The sequence below is a fragment of the Cuculus canorus genome, chromosome 2 (genome assembly GCF_017976375.1).
Source record: "Cuculus canorus isolate bCucCan1 chromosome 2, bCucCan1.pri, whole genome shotgun sequence".
NCBI classification, from domain to species: Eukaryota; Metazoa; Chordata; class Aves; order Cuculiformes; family Cuculidae; genus Cuculus; species Cuculus canorus.
The window spans coordinates 22233296-22249739 of record NC_071402.1 but is presented as its reverse complement, the minus strand read 5'-3'; the positions used below and the strand labels follow the sequence as shown (position 1 = coordinate 22249739).

At 43.4% G+C, this 16444-nt stretch overlaps 1 protein-coding gene across 44 annotated transcripts in view; it reads left to right on the top strand.

Moving 5' to 3' along the window:
- Window positions 1-11397: 11397 nt before the first annotated feature.
- The window catches only part of RIMS2 (regulating synaptic membrane exocytosis 2), a 457943-nt gene continuing 452896 nt past the window's right edge, over window positions 11398-16444 (top strand). For all 44 annotated transcript variants that reach the window (XM_054058036.1, XM_054058006.1, XM_054057998.1 and 41 more), the window contains exon 1: window positions 11398-11691. In XM_054058036.1, coding sequence (XP_053914011.1) covers window positions 11522-11691 — 170 coding nt within the window. In that variant the 5' untranslated portion in view covers window positions 11398-11521. The remainder of the gene's footprint in view (window positions 11692-16444) is intronic.

Below are 16444 nucleotides of genomic sequence, written 5' to 3'. Positions count from 1 at the left end.
CCATTCATACCCAACCTTGTCAATGAGGGCATGCGGCTGCTAATGAGGCTCTGTAGGATGTTTTAAAAGGTGGCTTTGTATCGTGGTAGCACTTGGAGTCTTTTCATTCTCACCTAATACCTTGCACTGTGTACCTGCTCCTTTGCCATTAATTGGTTCCTCGTATGTCTCGCAGGGCTCTTTACATGGTGTCACTCATGATCAGTACAACTCTCTCTTTCCTTCCAGCTGGGGAACCTGAATAGTTCATGATATTATTATTGTTCTTCAATTTGATACAATCTGTTCCTGACCATCTGTACCCACTCATGCTGAGAATATCAATACTGTAATTTTCCATCTCACTTATAACTTGGGCTGATTTTCCCAGCTTGCAGCATTGTATGTACATGCCAGAATCTTAGACATAACATGGAGTGACTCTGGAGCAACAGCTACCACAAGGATTGAGCTTGCTGGGGCAGAATTGGACTGATGCTTGTTGCACATATTCATTCGGGACTAGCCACAAATCCAAGGAACTGAGATGGAAATTGTCATGGAGACAAAGTGAAGACTTAGCCAGTAATATTTTAAAGAGGGAGGTGGTCAGCCTCGCATCCAGCTCCCACGCTTGAAGAATCAAGAGAAAAATTTCTATCTGGCCTCTATCTTGGATGTACCCAGCCTTGGTAGACCTGTTGGGAGCTTACATAATCCTGCTGACATAACTCTTTGGATCAGGGTCTCCTAAGCAACCCAACACAGCCAGGTACTAGTTTCAGAAATGGGGGAAAATGGGGGTTTGCCTTAGGGGGGAGTCAGTTGTTTGCATGTGTATGTGTGTACTCTGCATTATTCTGGCAATTTGTATTCTAGTATACTCAGTATTAAGCAGGTTAATTTAGCTTTTCCTCTATTTGTTCATATTGTGTTTAGAGGATTTTGCAAATCCTATTCTCAGCCATCAGCTAATTTCACTCACATAGAAAATATTACAACCGTTGTATGTTGTCTGGTGAACTATTTCATTATTGGCTTTTTGAAATGCTTTTTTATTCACTCAGTGTCTTGAAGTAAAACACTAAATCGCATGTGATTAGAAATCTGATAAATTAGGTTCTTTCAGTATTTAACTAATCCTTTGGGTCCTGCAGACTCCTACGTTTTTGTGTCTGTGTGAGAGTATGAGGAAAATGAAAATGCATAATAGGCTATAACAAGAGGTTTCAGTGATGCTATAAACCACAGGAGTGAAGTTCAGATAGTTTATGGTCCAGTTAACAAAAACTCTCAATGGAATTATATCTCTGTAGATCAAAATTTGTGTGTTGCTTATTTTCTATATGTGATTCTGACTCATAAATCTATGCCCTGTAGAAATTTCTATTCCTTCTTGAGTCATGCAAATGTTGCCTCCTATCACCCTAGATCTTGCCTTCTCCAATGATTAGCTCTTGCACCCTACATTCTTGTCATGTATTTTTTACTTCATGTAATATCTCTGTTTCGGGAAAAAAATATTGCACTGATTTTTCTTATTTTTAAAAAATAACACAGAATTTATTGTATCAAAATTGGAAAAGTACAACAAGTACATGATGTAGAACCAAATAGGAAAAAATTTAATGTTTATACTACTTCCTTCCTGCTACCTGAGGATGAAGGTCTGAATGCAGTAAAACATCACTGTTAAGCACAGGTTAGCATCATCAGACAGAGAGATAATACATTTCTTCCTGTGAAAGGGTTTAGTCAGGTAGTGAACAGGTTTACCTTTTCCTCTTTAAGTTGTTCTACGAAAGAGTAAAGCAAAGTTGATATATCTTTGCTTATGCTTCTCATCTTATGTACTGATATATGAAATTAAAAAAAAACCATGACATAAACCAACAGAGTTAAATAGTTGCTGGATATGAAATTGTGGACAGTAACAATGTAGGCTTCAAGGCAATAGCAGATGAATATATGAAATCCTAAGATGCAACATCAGGTGGTCAAAGTCACAGGAGGCAACTTCCTGACTAGAAATAAACAGTTCCTTGTAAGAGGAGTAAGCAGCCATGTGTCCGACATGTCCTCGTGTCTTTCAGGATGTGAGTCAGCAGTGTCATTGCTAGCTGGCCTGCAGTCATTTGTTACTACGGGTTAGATGCAGCTCTTCTGTTCTTAAATCTCAAGCTCCATCAACTAAAGGATAGAAAGAATTTGACTTTGCCTTCTGTAACAGAAAGATTGAGGTGTTGAGTAATGGAAGTGCTTTCAGCAACAGCCAGATCGGCAAAATCTGAGTGCCTATTTTGAAATAAGGTTGTTGCTGTTCTGCAGACAATGGCCTAGATGACATTTTTTTCTGTATTGAAGTGGGTTGTCTTTGAAGTCAGATCAAATGTCTCATCTCTTGGTCAGTAAAGGGCAACACAGCTGGTGACAATGGTGGAAGGAATGTCCTGTGAGGAGCGGCTGAGGACTCTGGGTTTGTCTAGCTTGGAGAGAAGGAGGCTGAGGGATGACCTCACTGCTCTCTACAGCAACCTGAGGAGGGGAAGTGGAGCGGGAGGTGTTGATCTTTTCTTTCTGGTATCGAGGGACAGGACCATGGGAGTGGTTTAAAGCTGCACCATAGGAGGTTTAGACTGGATGTTGGGAAGCTGAGAGGGAGGTCAAACACTGGTATAGGCTTTCTAGAGAGGTGGTGGTCGATGCCCCAAGCCTGCAGTGTTTAAGAAGTATTTGGACAATGCCCTCAACAACATGCTTGAACTTTTGATCAGCCCTGAAGTGGTCAGGCAGTTGAACTAGATGACTGTTGTATGTCCCTTCCAATTATTCTATTCTATTCTATTCTATTCTATTCTATTCTATTCTATTCTATTCTATTCTATTCTATTCTATTCTATTCTATTCTATTCTATTCCGTGCCGTGCCGTTCTACCAAAGACATAACTGGTAAAGCTTGCAGCCTGGAGGCTGGAGGCTGGATCCATGGTCTGTGTAGTCAGGGAAAGCAAGGAGGAAAAAACCCTAGTTCACTGCTATAAATCATTATTTCCTTGGAGAGGGCACATTACCAGTTTCATTAAAACTAGATGACCAGAAAAGTAAGCTTGTTTTGATGCTGACTTGTCAAATATTGACTTGTCCTACACTCTTCTTGGGTGCAGTGATTTTTACATAAGTGGAAATGATTTATTTCCATATATAACTCAGTTTTCTATATCTTTTATGACTGAATTTTGGACATGGGTGTTACAGGCTACTCTTTAAGACAGTTTCTGAACTGCTGACAGCCATTAATGCTTTTGAAAATGATGGTGACTGACAGCTGAATGAATACTTATGAAAACTGTACTATCATCAACAAAATACCATCAATTATTGTTGATGGTTTCTTCCTTGCTATCCTTTGAAGTAGTTGGCACAGGGAGAATGCAAAAAGACACAAGGCAGGCTTTAACAGCTGATAGTCTAAATTATTGTTTCACTGTGAGATTCCCTCAGCACTGAAACAACTACCTTTACATTCAAAGAAGGAAATTCACTACACTTTCTTCTTTTATATACCTCTTTGAAATGCAAGATGAAATGTCAAAAATTAGCTCATAGTTCATCACCTCTTCCCTTCCATCTTTTCCTTTGCAAGACAAGTCTTTGTAGAAACTGTTCTCTTTTCTGTTCACTGTGAAAACACACCCTGTGTTCAAGCTGCTGCTTCTCCCATCTCACTTTCATAACGGAAAGCTGGAAATAAAAATGAAAATATAAATATAAAGTTATCATACATTACTGTTTTAAATATCTTTGCTATCTGTCAACAATCCTAACTTGTACTTTTCGCATCAGTTTGTAAAATACTGTAAGCCTAGGGAATGTAATAGTTGTACTCAAAGGTCATATATTTTCTTAGACTAATATCACTATTTTCTGCGTGAGTACCTTCTCAGAATGTTTTGATTTCCTACTTATTAGGAAATCATTATGAATGTAATTATACTATTGTAGCTAGTGAATGAATCTTGTTTTAATCATACTTGTGCTTTCAAGTACAGCAGACTCCTGGTCTGGAGAGCAGAACACAAAGCAGGCACCATCATGTTACCATGCGTTTGCTGACTCTCATTTGGCCTAATGCAATTTTCCCCTTAGCCTAGTAAAATGCCAAAGTTGATTAATGTTGATTAATACTCTTCTTCATAAACTTTTCATGATGCACAGTTTGATTTTATCCGTGGAATGTCAACTAGTATCATGGGGAACTGTTTCAGGGGAACAGTACTAGGAAGTATCAAGTAAGAATTTATAATCTCAATACACAAGAAAGAATTTTTTTTGCAATTAGGCTTTAGCTTTTGTCACTCTAGTGCCTTATGCCTCTGGAGTATAAAATGAACTTTCACAAAATATTGTCTCCTTCCTTCATGTACTGGAGCTAAACTTGTAATGAAAGGCTGTTTGCTCAAATTATTAAAAAAAATAAAATTGCCTGTACATTGTGCTTTTAGAAGCAGTTTAGCAGTGCTACTATTTCTGCCTTTACCTATTATTTGAATTAATTGAACTTCCTGATTAATTTTCAGGTCATTTGGCAGATGTAAAACCTAGATATGTAGATTTCTAGATGGAAAATACCAGATGCTAAGCTTTAATTTTCATCCCTTTCAGGCATGTTTTCATTATCAAAGCTGCTATATTCCAGGTCTGTGAGAACTAACTTAGCTGAAAATCCAAACAGCTAAAGACCAGCTGCCTTTGGATTTTGAGGAAACCTAGCGGTCAGACCCATGTTTTCTTTCTTTCACCAATAGAGAGGCCACAACTTAAGCTGGCTGCAGTGAAATGAGGATCTCAGTAATGGGCTGGTTTTGCATGGATGGATGTTACCTTGAGAACTTCCTGCTCACTTGATACTTCGAGAAAAGCTTGAACAGTTCTCCAGCAATGCCCCTCTGCCTCCAAACTCCTCTCTCCTTATTTTTCTTCAAAGAAAAACCCCATCTCACAATAATGTCCGTGAAAAAGTAGTCATCTTCCACTTATTTACTGTTACTACCTTTGTCTTATTGCTGTCTTCTCATTTCAACCCTCTGCATCAATCTGAATTACCCGTCCGTTGCATTTTGTCTGTGACTCTCTGAGCTTTCTGTGGCAGACTGTTTTCTGTGATATTTTTTATAGCAATAGCCAGGGCACTAGACTCTTCATACATGACTAAGATTTCTAGGCATCACTGTAATAATAATAGTTCAATATATTATTAATACTTCTAATAAAGAATAATGAATTGAGAGACAGAATCACAGAGTAGAGTCCACTAAAAAAGGAGGGTGGGGCAAATAATAATTTCTGTCTTGTATAAAATCAGGAGATTTGGGAGTTCCAAGCTGTCACTACAGTAGGAATGAATATATTTCTGACATCTGGTACAGGACGCTCTGTACCAACTCTGAAGGACAATCCTAGGACTGAATGAAAACAAAAAATTACATGTGACTTAAGAATATTGGTGTTTCTTCTGAAGCAGCTTGAATGTCAGAAATGTAGAGAAGAGGGATTAATAGGCAACAAGCAGTAAAAGCAATGCTGCATCCATACCTTGCAGGAAGGTGCGATAAAGTTCTGAACACCTACTGTGCCAACGTGAGCACATGCTTTTTGTGTTGAATCATTTCTATGTACTTACTACACTCGATTTTGAAACCCATACTGTACCTGACAACTCAGAACAGTTAAAAAGAAACCAAAGTGTCCAAGCTGTGGACTATTTGAAATACCAATGAAGGTGTTAAATACCAATGAATGGCCTGTGAGTGACCAACAAGATTAGACTCTTCCATCATTTTGGTAAAATTCCTGAAAATTAGCTGGACAATTACTACACTACTAAAAAAATCTTTAACTTATTACTGCCTGGGCCTGTTAGAATACAGGTATTAACTTATTGCCCAGTTACTTACAAACATTGGTGCAACAGGTCAAGAATCAAACAAATAAATAACCAAGGAACTCCCATTACGCAGGAATTTTTAGCTTCTTTCAAAGATTCCTCCTTTGAGTTTCAACTGACTAACTGAACAACAATCAAAATTGAATTGTCAAATTCAGACAGAAAATAAGAAAGTTTAAGAACCTGTAAAGATTTGTACCTACACCCTTAATTTAGTGTGTTATATTTCACATTTAGTTCAGTCAGACTAATCCAAGCTAAGCAGAACTGCAGGTATGAAACATGACAAAGCTTTTAGAATTGATAACATTTATGATCTTATGAACTATATGTCTGTGTGTAATTGCTCTGGTCAAAATATCCCAAGCCATACGTTCATACTGTATCCCATTCACAGAATCACAGAATAGTTTGAGTCAGAAGAGACCTTTAAAGGTCATCTAGTCCAAACTCCTGCAATGAACAGGGACATCTTCAACTAGATTAGGTTGCTCAGGTCCAACCTGACCTTGACTTTTTTCCAGGGATGGGGTATCTTAAGACCCCTCTGGGCAACCTGTTCCAGTGTTTTACCATCCTCATTATATAAAGATTTACCCCCTACATCTGGTCTGAATCTACCATACTTTAGTTTTAAACCATTTCTCCTTGTCCTATCGCAACAGGCCCTGCTAAAATGTCTATCCCCATCTTCCTTATAAGCCCCGTGCAAGTACTGAGTGGCTGCAGTAAGGTCTCCTGTCAGCCTTCTCTTCTCCCAGCTGAACAATTCCAACTCTCTCAGCCTTAAAACAGAAAACAATCTAACTGATCTGAGCTTTTCTTTAGTTTTCAGCCAGCTGTGCTTACAGAACACCTATGTGTCTGGGCCTCTTCCACACCACATTTAAAAATATAATCTCAATACCCACTCCTCAGTCCACTAAGAGGAGGCAAATCGATCTCCTGACACCTGAACTGATTTAGGAATAAGGCTGAAACTCCCTCATATCCCCAGCAACCACCATAATGCCCACAGAAAGCCCTGACTCCTCTAATCCAAAAGATTTTTGCTAATGACTTTTCCTGAGCATGGAAAGTGCTTGGAAACAGGTAGGATAAGTTGTGCTCTTTAGCACAGCCTAGGGCCTTCCTTCATCTTCTGAGTCTGCGAAGACGCTGATCACATGTGTGGAGAGGAAGGAAAAGGGGGGAACTAGCTAAAATACCAATGTTTTTCCACCTGCTGTAGATACATTTACACCAGTGAAACTGGGAAGGGCTATTTCATCAAGTATAATTGACATAGGTGTATAGGCAGTACCGCGTAATGTATTGATAGCCCTCTTTTATGAGGAATTAGAGTAACAAATAAAGAAAATAACTTTTACCCATAAATATCTAGCATTCTTCAAATCACTTGTGGGGAAGTATCCAACTAAAATAAATTTGCTTCTAAAAGAAAAAAATTGCCCATAGAGTAAGCAAAATCCTCCCGAAAGAAATCAAATGAAAATGTGAGTGACAATATATGATATAATTAGCTTCCTCAATTTAGGCAGGGGAAAGCTGGGAAAGATCCAAGACTGCATCAGTAAACCAGCCCATGATGGTTTGATAGCACTTAGCATAGGACCTTGCTATCACAAATTGCTGCAGTGTAAAATTTTGTCCCTCTTCAATAGGAATTTGAGGAGTCTTTTGCAAAGTGCCTTCAGGAGAAGTCCGACAGGACACATTTCTTGCTGTTTACATATCTGATTTGATCCAATGAGAGTCTGAGCACTGGAAGTTTCCAACCAAGAACATGTTTTTCATTTTCTCCATTCACTGATCCATAACAGAATACTTTAAAGTACCTTTCACGTCAGTTACTTAAAGATGTTTTCCAAGTGAATGTTTCAACTTGGGACCAAAATAACAGAAATAATTAGTTACACTGGATTTTTCCCTTATACAAAACATTATAAAGCAGATGTTAGTGTTACCTTTTCAGGAATAAATTACACTTAGCATGCTTGAACGATAAATCTACTAGCTCATTTGCTCTTGTAGTTGCTATGAGGAAGGAAATGGGAGTAAGCATAATGAGACCCTTAGTGAAAGACCTTTTGTGGTGATATAATACCACTGTTTCCCTGGGAACCCCTCTTGTCTAACAGAACTGGAAAGCAACAGGAAAAAAAAAGGGGTATTAGAAAACTTACATTAATAATCCTGATGGTGTCAGTACATTTAAATGACTTAGAGAAGCCACCAAAATAAAGTATCACGTACCTCTGATATATAACTGGAGTGAATTTTCAGTTGCAGATTATAGAGCGGAAGAATTTGAAACAGGGAAGGGAATCTCTTTTTTCAGAATATGGTAGTGAGCTCGGAACAAGAGCTGAGATGAACATGAAAGGCAGGTACCTGGGGACAAGTGAAAATGAGGGCCAGAATCTATAGGCATTTCACTGCTGAAGGAATTAAAAATAAACACTCCTTAAAAATAGGCTTCATACATGATCATACTACATGATAATAATTTGTCTTGTTGGTTGATTGCAGATTAATGTTGGCATCACTACTCTGGAGTAAGTAGTCTGTGCTGTAAGTATTTTTTGATCAGTATATCATCTGGGTAGTCTAAAGAACAGTAGCAGGATGAGACAATTCTGTGCAGGCTGACAGGGATATGAACAAATAAATAATGTTTATATTTAATTGTAGGAAAACGTGAGGCATGACAGGTGGACCTCATGAGGGGAAAGGAAAGTAGAAGCATAGAAAGGCCAAGTTGAGGCATTTCTTCAGTGAGTCACACAATGTCTTTTGCTCTGAATCTGTGTTCTCTTTTCAAAGCAAATAGCTAGATAATATATGGGGATTACAGTTTCTGCCCCTGGATTTGTTTGTTTGTAGTTACATGCTTAATGGTACAGGATTTAGTGGGAGCAGGGAAAATACCAAGGAGAAAAGAAAGCTCTTAAATTTCTACAGTCATGCTGAGAGCAGGTATTTGTAATTTGTGGACGACGAATCACAGGTACATTGAAATGCAGGCACTGTAAATCCAGAAAGATCAGAGATAAATATCAATCAGAAGGAAATTCAGATGAGTGAAGCAATGCACAGAGAACAGTAGTGATGTCTTGCAACCAAAACTATGGTCAGAATACTGTCAGTGTTTATGGTTGAGACATGGCATGTAACATATTTGAAACAACTGTGTAACCTGACAGGGTGAAGAGATTACTTTCAAGTGGTTTGGTTCTTTTTAATTATTTTTAAAAGTGATTAAGTGATTTCTCTCTTTCCTCACTTCCCCAGGATAAAATGTAGTTTCCCAAAGGCATCAATCCAGTTAATTCTTCCATTCAACATTTATAGATTGACAAGGACTGCACTATCTTTGGTAATCTGATGACACACAGTTCTACATTTCCTCCTCTTTTTGACTTAGATGCCAGATTTATCTAGTGCCTGGAAGAAACAGGGAACTGGGTGAGAGCCAGCTGGCTTGAACCCAGTCTGAAAGGTGAAGGTGATGACTGGAAGAGCAGAACGCTTTGAGGACTTGATGAAATTCACCTAGTTAATTTTTCTGGGGTATTTGCTCAAATATTATATGCTCAGTTTCTACATGATGGTTAATATATAATAATACTATACATAATTTTACACCAAGAAATGCAATAGAGTCCTTTCAGCTAAGGATGCCAATGACATCTTTTAGACAAAAATAAAATTCTGTGAGTATACCTGCACGAGAATAGGTATGGATTGCTACTAAGACTTGCTTTACCACAGCCAACCTATCATGTCCCTCTTGTGATCTGTTCCTCCAGAACTTGCTTTCCCAAAGGAATTATGTCTTCCCAACATTGCATGCAGAACTCTTTGGCTAGTGAAGGTACATCCTAGAATTTATTCTCTGTGGAAATAGAGTTAATGAGGATCAGGATAGTTTCAGGAAGATGACTTTTTTCCTGGGCCTTTGTACCTGGTTATAAGTTGGTGTCATAGTTGATTAGAAATAGCACGTCTCTGGAAATGTGTGATCTATGGTGGAGGTTTCAAACTGTCCAAACTAAACTTTACAAAATTACTTCATTATTGCTACATACATTTCTATCATATCCCGTACTGCTGTGAAAAAGGTGTTATGTCCTATAACATGAAATGATAGCAAATGGAACTCTACTATCTATAGGTAGATTGAAACCCCAGACACCTGTGTTGATGTTCAGCATTCTTGGACAGGTTATTTCCCATTTATTTGGGATGGATGACATTTGGGGCATTGTTGATAAATTATTTCATGTCATCTTGGTCACTGCTCAGGTGGGGGATATGTAGGCAGCAAATGCATTTTGTGAGTGTTATTCCCGTGCTGCCTGGTTGCCAGGACGGGACAAGGACTTCCTTTTCCAGCCTTCTGCAACATTCTCACTCTTCTGGGTTGTAGGAATCTGCCCAGACAGACGCGGGGGGCAAATCCCACGCCTTGCCTTGGTGGAAGGACACTTCATGAGGAAAATACAGGGGGGATCGCGGGAGAGCAGCATTCCGGTTCTCAGCCCGCGCTGCCCGTCGCGCCTTCGACGGGACGGGGCTGCGGCCGCGCTCCCGGACCCGTTGCCCCTCGCCATTCCCGCTGCCTCCTGCTCCTTCTCCTCCCTCGGCAGCGTGGCTCCCTCGCCCCGGGACTGCTCTCGGGCGGGCGCCCCTGTCCGTGCAGCGGGGGCGGCGGCCGCGCATCCTCTCCCCGCCCCCGCTCCCCCCGCCCTGTCCTCCCGCGCTGGCTCCTCCTCGTCATTCTTCGCGTGATTTTTATCGCGTCTATTTTTTTGTGTGTGTGCGGGGATAAATAAATAAATAAGGCGCCGGTCCGCCCGCCGCCCAGCCCCGCTAGGGGCGGCAGCCGGGCCCCGCGCCGCACGCTCGGAGAGGCGCTGGGGCCGTGACTCGGGCGCTCCGCCATGCCATGGGTTAGGCGGACTCCATCCCGCAGCCGAGAGGGCACCGGCCAAGCCAGGCGGCGGCAGGAGGCGGCGCGGCGCGGCCGGGGAGCGCCGGCGGGAGGCGGCGGGAGGCGCCCCGCGGCCCCCTCCTCCACGGACTCCGGCGAGGAATTATGAGCCGGGAGCGGCGCTCGCCCGCTGGGGCGTCCCCCGCCGCACGCCCCGGGGCTCCGCTCTTGCTCGCCCCCCCGGCAGCCTCTGCCCCCATCTGCCGCGTCCCCCGCCGCCGTCCCCGCTCTCCCCGCCGGGCGCTCGGGGTCGGTATAATTTCCCTCGCACCCAAACCGCGGCGCTCCCGCGGCTAATCCTGCCCTTTCCCCTCTCCCTCCCCACCCCGCCTCCGGCCCTTCCTCTCCCGGCGCTGCCCTCGCCCCGCTCCCCCCCCGCTCGCCCCGCCGGGCCCCGCCGCCCCCGGCGAGCCGGCGGCCGGGCAGGTGGGTGCGAGGTCGGGGCCCGCCGGCCACCCCGCCCCTCGCCGGCGGGGCCGTCGTTCGGCTGCCGGTTGATTCCAGGGTATTGATTTGTATGAGCTGCTCCCGGCGCCGGCGGCGGCCGCTCCCGCTGGAGTCAGGGCAGAGCTCCCCGTAGCGGCGCCGAGCTCCCACCAAACATGTCGGCTCCTGCCGGGCCCCGGGGCGGCCCCGCTCCTCCGCAGCCTCCTCCGGCTTCGCAGCCCGAGATGCCCGACCTCAGCCACCTCACCGAGGAGGAGCGGAAGATCATTCTGGCCGTCATGGACCGCCAGAAGAAGGAAGAGGAGAAGGAGCAATCCGTGCTCAAGTAAGGGCGGGCGCACCCCTTCCTCGTCCTCCCGGGCGACGGAGGTCTCTTCCCCGGCCGGGGCGGGAGAGAGGAGCGGGGCGGCGGGCAGGGGAGCCTCGGGCGAGCGCGGGGCTGGGGCGTGGGGGGTCGTTGCCGCCGCGGGAGCGGGCGGGGCCGGGGCCGGGAGGCCGGCGGGCCGGCACGGCGCCGCGGCCCGGGCTCGCCGCCCGCCCCCCGCCCCAGCCGTGTTCGGCGGGGCGACCTGGCACCGCACGACCCGGCGGGTGCGAGGCGCCCAACATGGCCGCACGGGTGCCGTTCTCACCCGGCGTGTGCCACGGGGAGGAAGGCGGCGTGGGTCGAGGCGGCGGCTGGCGCCGCCGGAGGGGGCGGATCGGCGGCATGGGCCCCAGTCCCGGGGGCGCGGCGGGCTCCAGGCTGGCGGCAGCGGCCCTGCCGGACACTGGAGCGACAGCCCGGGGCGGAGAAGGATCGCCGGGCCTGGGCTCCGTCCGTCTCGCTGGGTGGGTTTGCCACAGCCGCCATCTTCCCCCGACAACGTGTCTGCCGCCCGCCCCCGCCCCGCTGCTCTTTCCAAGCGTGAGCTCCGGCGCCGGGGGAAGCGGGGCGCCGTGCCGCCCGGCCGGCGCGGACATGGGAGGCAGCGGAGGCCCGGCTTCAGCACCGGGAGCTGTCCGACATGCCGTCTTCAGCACCGGGAACTGTCCGACACCCCGGCTTCAGTCCCGGGAGCGGTCCGGCACCCCGTCTCCAGAACCGGGATCTGTCTGGCGGCTCGGCTTTAGCCCCGGGAGCTATCCGGCATCCCAGCCCCAGAACCTGGAGCTGTTCGGCGGCTTGGCCTCAGCTCCGGGAGCTGCCCAGCAGCCCGGCTTCAGCCCCGGGAGCTGTCCGGCTGCTCGGCTTCAGCCAGCACAGGGAGCTGTCCAATGGCCCTGCTCCAGCCCCGGGAGCTGTCCAGCACCCCGGGCACTGGGGGACGAGGAAGTGCGAGGTTTTCTCTTGTGCTGTGACCCAGCTGGGAGGGGGAAACTGGTGGTGTTGGAGGTGCGGGGGTCCTGCTGGCACTAGCGGCATGGGCTATGTCCTTCCCTGGCCTGGCTGATAGGCTCCTAGTAAACCCAAGAAAACTGTTCTCCCTCCATGGCAGAGTAGTCACGCTGACTTCTAATAGCTTAAAAATAAGCAAAGCTACTACTATTGTGGGCATGACTTTTATGAGTACTGTGGAGCCGAAGCACTCAGTGTTTTTTTAATACCAAAATTAATATTGTGCCCTGGACATGTTAACTACAGCTGGCCCTTCACACTGAGTACCTGGAAGCTATCTTATGCTGACTTTGGAAGTCTGTTTCCAAGAGTCATTGCATTGTTAGTACTATAATGAAAACTTCAGATATCATTTGTGTGGCAGCTGTTAAACTGTGAAGTGATCTCCTAAAAACATTTCAATGTCTGTTTAAAAAAAAAAATGGAGGAAACATTTTGAAGAGGACAGTGTAACTGAGCAATAGAAATAAAGTGCTATACCTCGTTTTGTACTAAATACCTCTCAGTCTCATGCTTTATATTTTGCTTGCTGTTGTGATTATTTTATTTTAAAGCAATTTAAATTCCCTCATATTGCTAAATCATGTGGCATATCAATATAACTAATCATTTTTGTATAACATCTCTGCATTCTTAAGAATTAAGAATGAAGAAAATTATTTGTTTTCTGCATTAAGAAAGAAGAAAATTATTCAAGTTGCAGTTTAAATATAATAGCATTACAGTTTTAAAGAAAGCTCCTGGCAACTTTTGTGGCAGATGATAATATTTATGTTCTAATATAAAGAATGAGTTCAGTATGTTACTAGGCTCAGCACAAACTGTTAAGCTTGCAAATGAAAAGTAAGCTGTTCTCAAGTAACGACAAGGTAAAAGCAGCTTAAGAAATCATACAGAACTGTTTTCATTTGTAATGTTCAGAACCCTGGAAACAGACAATGGACAAAAGAAGGGTCTTCATCATATCTAAAGATAAGCTATAAACTTTATGTGGGATTTAGTTTCTCAGTATGTTTCACTAAAGCTTCCTCTGGAGTTCTGCGTAATCTGCTAGGGAAATGGTATGTTGTAAAGTTTATATAGGAAGGATAGCCTAAGAGAGCTCTTTTTGGAAAATGCTGTTGTCAATGGACTTTGCATAAATGGTCCACAGTATTTCACAGGATATTGAGAAGTGATCTAGTGCCAGATGGATAAGTCACCAATTTCATTTTGCTTAAAGTAAAGTGGCTCCTTGAACCATAAAGTACATGTTTATTCTGAAAATATCTACAGATTTGTTAAGCACAGCCCTCTGCTGAAGTCAAACCAGAGCTTATTCTGCATTTTTAGATAGATAATACTGCATTTAATTCTCTTGGCCGTTGTTTCCCTTCTGTCAAGAGAGGAGAAAGAAGAAGACCCCTTCCCTCCACCCCCAATATTTATGTGAATGAACTGCTGTTATTGCATAGAGATAAATATAGAGCTAAATCTTGCAGTCTTTGTTGAAGTGTAATTCTCCTCGAAGGAAAGCTCCTTTTGAAGTGGAAGGTATTTTTGTCTGACTAAGCAGTAAAATTGTGTCATTTCATTCCATGGAGAAATCTGGGAGGATAAAAAAAAAGATGCTGAAAACAAGAGTTGACATTTAAAGATACTATCACAAGAACTGTTCAAATGTTGTAGAAAGGGGCAAGCATGGATTTCCCCTATTTTTTTTTTGATAATTTATGCTGATTGAGCATCAGTATGAATGGCTAGTCCCTGGGCTCTACTTCCTTTCTCCATTCTGTTTCTATTTTGTGCTTTTCAAATTCTGATGCTTTACCCATCACTGTGGTATTTAAGCATTTTCCAAAAGTGCATTATGTAGTGTGACTCACATCTGTAATGTGGACTATATTTTCTTTTCCTTTCACTCCCTGGGGTAAATATGTGTAGATTTAAAATAGAAACATAACTTCTCCTTATGCTTGTTTTACTCTTTTTGAGGAAAGGAAATGCAGATGGTATTGGGTTGTAATCTGTAGCAACTAGTAGTGGTCAGGTCAGCATGAATTCTTGCCAGGATTTGCTGGAATATGATGGCATGGAAAGCAGAAACTTTCCAGATTTGCTCTCTCATTTGGCCTGGTTTGGTCTGTGAAATAAGTCTAGCTACAGCTGTGAACTCTGTTACTGTGGTGAAGCTTCCTCTTTAAAAAGAAGGATAGGCAGCAAGCTCTGCTGCTTTGGCTGTCTCTCTTCTGGAATTTCTGGGACCTTTGGAGTGCATTTTGAATGTCATGTATTAGGAAGGTGCCTTTTTGTCGAGGTTATTGAATGTATATTTTGTGTAGTATTTAATATGCATAATGCATGACAGTTAATTCTTGTCTCTACACCGGGTGTAAGTCCTTCTCTGCTGTAATAGGAATATTTATGTATTTTCAGCTTTTATCTTTATGGGTGTTTTACTTCCATGTGTGTAACATAGAACTTTTGATGATGCCTTTTCCTTTACATTCTGCATCCTTCCTCTTATAAACTCTAGTTTTGTGTGTGCAAACTTTCTAACAGGTTTTAGATAGTACATTTCCTCTATATAGATTGATTTATGGGACCAGTCTTGTGCTTTCTTAATTGTAATTTTACTTTATTTCTATATCGAAGACTGGCTTGAGAGGATGCACATAGAAAAAAATATTTGTAGAAGATACTAGTATGCTGACATTATTTGTAAAGGCTTACATTTCAGACTGTGTGGTGTGCATATACACTTCCTACTTGCAGTATCATTCCAGCTCCTTTGCCTAACTATTCTGAAGATGAAATGCTTTCCTTGTAAAGTGAGACTTGCAGTTCTAAAAATTGTTGCATCTCAGCTTTTCGTGGATATGGACAGTTTGGCTCAGTGGAAGACAAGTTTTGCCAAGAGAAATTTCATTATGAAATTATCCAGCTTTTTATATATTGGCAAAACATCACAGTTTTACCATGAAGTCCTTATAAATGATCTTTTATATGTGCGTGTGGCTGAAATCAACAGGCATTGCCATCTATTTTATCCAGGGGGAGAAAACAGGTGGAAACATGGTGGGCTAGCTAAAGAATGGTGCTTCTCAGCCACCACTGTCAAGCCTATAGCTGGCTTTAGGAGGTTGTGACTGACTGTGGGCTTGAGTGTACTCAGTTGCTCTGTGTCAATGGTTGCAGAGCCATGCTAATAACTGGTAGCTACACTGACTGAAACAACAACAGTAGACCTCAGAGAAGTTAGACTATATGGGCTCTGTATGGCAGCATGGGTGAGATGGGGGGCGGGGTGCTGGGCTTGGAGGAGAGGACGCAATAGATTCATGTCTCTGAGTTACAGCAGTGTAAATATTCACCTCACAAAGCTATTGTACCACTTTATAAGGAATTATCTTAGTTTAGAAATAATCAACTCTGATTTACGCTGCTTTAAAAGCACCATGTGTTTAGGATTTGGGTTTTGGGGCTGAGGCTGGAGGGATGACAGAGATGTAGGTGGTGATTATTTGTTTTGTTTTTTGAAAATAGAGATGTACATATGGGAATTTCCATAGTTTGTAGGGTAATACAAAAAAGATTTGCTTTTGGCTACATAGTCAACTAGGATTCCAGGCAATATTAGTGGTTTAAGTTACGCTCCCATAACTTCACACTGCATCTTGTCTGAATCTGGAGTGCTGATCAGAACAGTCCATTGCTGTTT